This window comes from Hippoglossus stenolepis, chromosome 3 (genome assembly GCF_022539355.2).
Source record: "Hippoglossus stenolepis isolate QCI-W04-F060 chromosome 3, HSTE1.2, whole genome shotgun sequence".
NCBI classification, from domain to species: Eukaryota; Metazoa; Chordata; class Actinopteri; order Pleuronectiformes; family Pleuronectidae; genus Hippoglossus; species Hippoglossus stenolepis.
In genome coordinates this window covers 2006778-2011887 of record NC_061485.1, presented here as the reverse complement: position 1 = coordinate 2011887, position 5110 = coordinate 2006778, and the positions used below count along the sequence as shown (strand labels likewise).

General features: G+C 41.1%; 1 protein-coding gene across 1 annotated transcript; it reads right to left on the bottom strand.

The window, feature by feature from the left end:
* Positions 1 to 3989: 3989 nt before the first annotated feature.
* On the bottom strand, positions 3990 to 4787 carry LOC124851568 (odorant receptor 131-2-like). Its single transcript, XM_047339424.1, has one exon. It carries the CDS (start codon positions 4752 to 4754, stop codon positions 3990 to 3992), a length of 765 nt encoding a protein of 254 aa, XP_047195380.1. The 5' UTR covers positions 4755 to 4787.
* Between the last annotated feature and the right edge of the window lie 323 nt (positions 4788 to 5110).

Sequence of the window (5110 nt, the reverse complement as noted above, 5' to 3'; positions counted from 1 at the left end):
TGCTTCAAAGTTTTTGAAGCTTCTTGTCCTGCTTCAGGGCTTCTTCGTTTTATCCTGATTTCTTTTTAAATCCACCTGTGATTCACTGCAAAAGTAACTTTGGTCTCTCTTTTCATCTGTAGGGCTCTGGTTGATCAGCTGCTTCATCAGAGCAACTCTGTGTCCACTAATCTGCTTGCAGTAGTGTTAGCTCCTTGTTCATTCATGTTCAATGTTGAACAATGTTTGTAATTACTTATGTTTATCAATCCATTAACAATAGCTGATACAGTCAATTATTGAAATGGAGTCAATATTAAGTTAACTTAATAAGATGCAAAATAGGCAAATCAAAAATGAATTATTCAATCAAGTATGCACCTTCAGAATTGAATTCCTTTAAAGTCTACTCATAAATACACCGTAATATTAGGTTGGTGGGCCAAAGTCTGCGAGCCATATATTTATGTACATGTATATATGCATACACACACACACACACACACACACACACACTACATCAAAATCAGAGGATGAGTCTTCAGTTTAGTCATAATCTCCTCCATCTCCTCCATCTCCTCCATGCTCTGCTCAGTTTCCTCCATGATAACATCAAGTATAGATTTCTTGAAATGAACCCTCATTGTGACTCAGAGTTCCACAATTCCAGAGAAAAAATCTTCTGTCAACCAACACAGTCTATTTTTTTGTCTGAACTTGTTATACACCAACAGTAGCACTTGTGAGTGTGCTTAAGGTGTAAAATAAGTGAAATATATAAAAGCGAAAATGAGTTTAGAGCAACTGATTAGAAATTTTTCCTTTAGAGCTGACATTCTATGACTTTCTCTCTCTATCATCTCTATCATCTCTATCATCTCTATGTGTTTAATACATTTTCACAATCGTTTGTTTGAATCACAAAACTTACAATCAAGAATAGAAAATGAACCTTTTAAAATATTTGAATGGCTTCTGATTCAAGTCAGAGTGAGACCTACATCACATGCTTGGCCTGACTGTGGCAATTTAAGAATATAATTAACAATCAAATAGTGCACTTTATGTACAATGCACCTGTGGGCGCACTCAGACAGTGTCTAATTGCAAGTCAGCAGGTAATTCAGTGCGCCCGCCAGCTCTGTCAGGAACCATGAGGCTTTCGACTCGCTGTGTTTCTGCTGTGAAGACGTCAGACACTTTACTCTTATTAACAAGGCAATTTAAGTTCCTCTGCAGCAGCCACACACACACAACGTTTGCATGTTGTATTCAGGCTGTTATTAATGGCTGACTTAAACCACTTGTGCAGTCGGGTCACGGCAGCTCTAAAGAAGTTTAATCACAGCAAACACTGATTCTGAGAAGCTTACGAGGCCTTTGTTAGGTGTTGAGCCAATGTGGTGGTTCCTTGGCATTGAAATGTGCTGATTGTATCTACACATCATAACCTGATTTCATTTGTCCATCGCATTTGAAATCAGACACACGGAATGTTTGCGATTGTTAACTCCGAGCTCGGAGGGCGTCTGGCCAGAGGATTTTGACCAAAAATGAAATGTCAGTCCCGGCGCCTCCGGCAGATAGAGGTCACCAGGTAGAGACGTAAAACCGTTGAAACAATTGCGCCGCCTCTCCTCCTGTCCCAGTTGGTTTTCTTCTCTTGTGTAGCGGATGAGTGATAATGAACAAGGACTGAGCTACCAGTGGCTGAAGTCTACAGCTAATTAGTCAAAGACAAAAACTAATATAGTTAACTTGTGTCTTGCTAATGAAGATTCAGGACATCCAGGCATATGTGCTGTGCCAGAGGAGACACTACAGGTGAATACAGTCAATTAGGCCAATTTATAATTTAAGGGAAAGCCATAAATAATATTTACACGACTCAATATGAACCCTCTATACATTTATTGTAATCTAAGTAAAATACCTCAACTGGTATAGTTGAAGATTTTAATTATGACAACAAATGATGCAGCATATCCCCTGAAAGATGGTCGAGACTTTAACTGATGTTTTTGTTTATTTGAAACTTCCTAAACAACACAGTAGAGCATTGCCTCTTCGGAGCGCTAAAACATCAAACTTTTTCGTAGTGAAGTTAGTCATAACCCAAGAAGTCAGCGTCTCTACGGAACACTTTCAGAATAAAAGCATGGCAATACAAAAAAGCGATGGAAATTGTATGACTCTAAAGCGAGCACTATATTTCACAATAAAATAACAGAAGACTTGCTTCAACAATATTAACAATAGCATAGATTAGGTTATTTTACAAATGATGAGGATGAAAGTGCGTCAATTTCATAGTTATTTTTGTAATTTTTTGTGGGAATGAGGCCCATTGCCACCTGTTGTGTGAAGGGGACCGACAAGCGTGGTGGCAAATGGCGTTGTTCAGAAGCTCAGCGGGGGCTGTAACAGCTCTTCTTGGTTCTCGGGTTGTGGCCAGGTTTATTTGGCAGATTGTAGAATAATTGTTGGCTCATCTAAAGCATCCAGCCTGAGCTCAATATCGTTGGCGTGTCTGAGCTGAAGGTTTACTTGCTCTTGTAACTGACAGAGGTTATTCGGAGCTTCCTGGAGGTCTTCAGTCATTCACTGCCAGTCCTGCGATGTTTCTCTGGCTTGATCAAAGCTACTTTGAGCTCAACACCGTACTTCTTACTTGAAATTTTCTTTTCGTTTATAGCAGGCACATTTATTGGACTTCTTCTTTTCCTTTTCAAGTGCAGAGGCAGCGTGACTGGCTCTCCTCAGACAACCTTTTGTCAGGGCATCTACAAGTTGATCCTGTCTTGTCCTGGTTTAGTGTGGTTAGTTAACTATTTAACTGAACTGTATGATGACAGTCAGGTTCTGCACCAACACTGTGTCTAGTGATGAACGTAACTTAGCGCAGTCACTTCTGTTTAACTTTAGTTGAAGTTACAGTTTTGCTAACGTTAGCCTCACATGAGCTAAGTCGCTGTCTCGATTTGACCTTTCTTTACTAATATAAACGGAGGATGTAGTGAAGTGACAATCATCACAGAGAAGCGTACTTCCTTTGAATTGTCTTAATGTGTGTTTGTGATTCTCTCCTTGTTGACCTGGTTTAAACTAAAGAGGAAGAACAGGACGTCCACATGTTTGTGTTAAAAACAATAAACCTGTCACAATGGCAGAAAGGCCGATGTGTCAGGTCACTAAAGGTTTGGTTCCACTATTGTTGGTTTTGCTCTGATTGTTGTAGAAACCACCAGAATCCAGTCTCCTTGATAACCAGTTGTCTTTAGACCAGTTCTCCTATGAACCAGTTGTCTCACTGGTATTTGACTGTAGTCGTCTGTTCTTCATGGTTTGGAGTATTTCTCTACTAACTCCTTGTTTGAGTGTTGTTCCCTGACTACACGTCTGTACCATAATTATATTTCTAAAATCTACTGTCGCAGGGAAAACATTTTTAGTTTTTCTCTGTTTATGTTGACGAGACGTAAAGTTTTCCACAGCTTTTTCCTTGATTGTATTAATAAGTTCATATTAATGTATCTCTTCTTCTTTGTGCCTCTGCGCCGGCAGCAGACGGGACCACAGGCGCTGGTTATGTTCTCCGTCCCGTTTTCATGAATACGTTATATTTGGCACAAGGTCACTAAAGGTCATCTTCACTGTGACATGGTAATGTTTTGCATCAACACCTCAAGCTGTTGTTCTCTACGCCAATGGAGGTTGTGTTTTCATCAGCACTTGTTTGTCAGTTGGCAGGAAAACGACTGACTCAGCGAGTGACCTTCTAGTTTCAGATGGTGTTTCCTGTCATTGGACTGCTTGGTGGAGGTTATAAATTGGGAGGCGGGGACTCCGGCCTGTCAGTCTGACGTTGTTTTGCTATAATGTAAATATCAACATCGTTGTTAATTTTACATTTTTAATGAAGCCATTAAAAACCAGAGGGTATGATTCAACAGTGTGGACATTTTTATTCAGTCTGACAAAATTCCCTTTTTATTGCTGTATAATCATTGTTAGTGCTGTGGTGTCACTTTCTTCAGCTTCTCCCGGCACCTGTTGCTCAGAAGGTTCATCTTGAAGTACTTCCTGAACGTTTTGTCTCTCACGCCGTAAATGATGGGGCTCAGGAAACGCGGCAGGATGTAGACGATGAGGTAGGTTGCAAATCTGATCTCCCGGATTCGACCGGGGAAGATGAGATGCAGAACAAGCTCCACACTGGGGGAGATGTAGGAGAGCAGGCACATGGACAGCTGGAGGCCGTGGAGCAGGATGGTGTTCCTGGCTCTCTGCGCCGACATCTTCTCTGTGGCCGCGGCTCTCGCTGCAAACAGTATTCGGAAGTAGGTGAAGATCAGAGTCAGAAACACAAAGGAGAAATAGATGATGTCAAACGCTTGTCTCTTAAGCGCGAGGATCGGGTCTTTGAACACGTTCTGGCGCAAACACAACACCGACCCATGAAAGAAGCTCAGGGATTCAGTGGCCAGAGTCACAAACAGATCTGTGATATCTGGAGCCGCGCACAGAAACCAAATCACCCCGATGACCATGTACGTTTTTCTCACTGTGCAGATTTGCGAGTGGCGCAAAGGTTTGCAAATGGCAATGTAGCGCTCAATGGCCATGCTAGCTAAGTTGACCGGGGTGTTCCTGGTGGTGAAGACGGCCACCAGGATGAGGAGGCAGCAGAAAGACACGTTGATCTTGTAGAAGATGTAGCTTGAGACAAAAAGTGTGACGGTGACGGTCAGCTGGATGGCGTCGTTTATCACCATGTGGATGAAGAGGATATAACGAGGGTCTTCGTAAAAGGTCTGGAGGAAGACAAGTGAAGGGGGGGTGCAGGAAACAGCAACAGCTCTGAGTGTAAATGAAATAATTGTAATACAACAATATCAAATATGAATTGAACATAGTGCACAAAGGCCTGCAACCTAACATTTATTTTCATCAACAGTTACTCTGCCAGTGATATATTGATCAAACAATGAATTTTTAATCTTTTAAAAAGTAAGAAAAGGGAAAATACTGAAGTAATATTATATTTACATTTATAAGGTTGATAAAGTGATTAGTTAATTTACAGAAGATTAATTGCCAATGCTTTCAGCACTCAGTTACAGGTTGATGT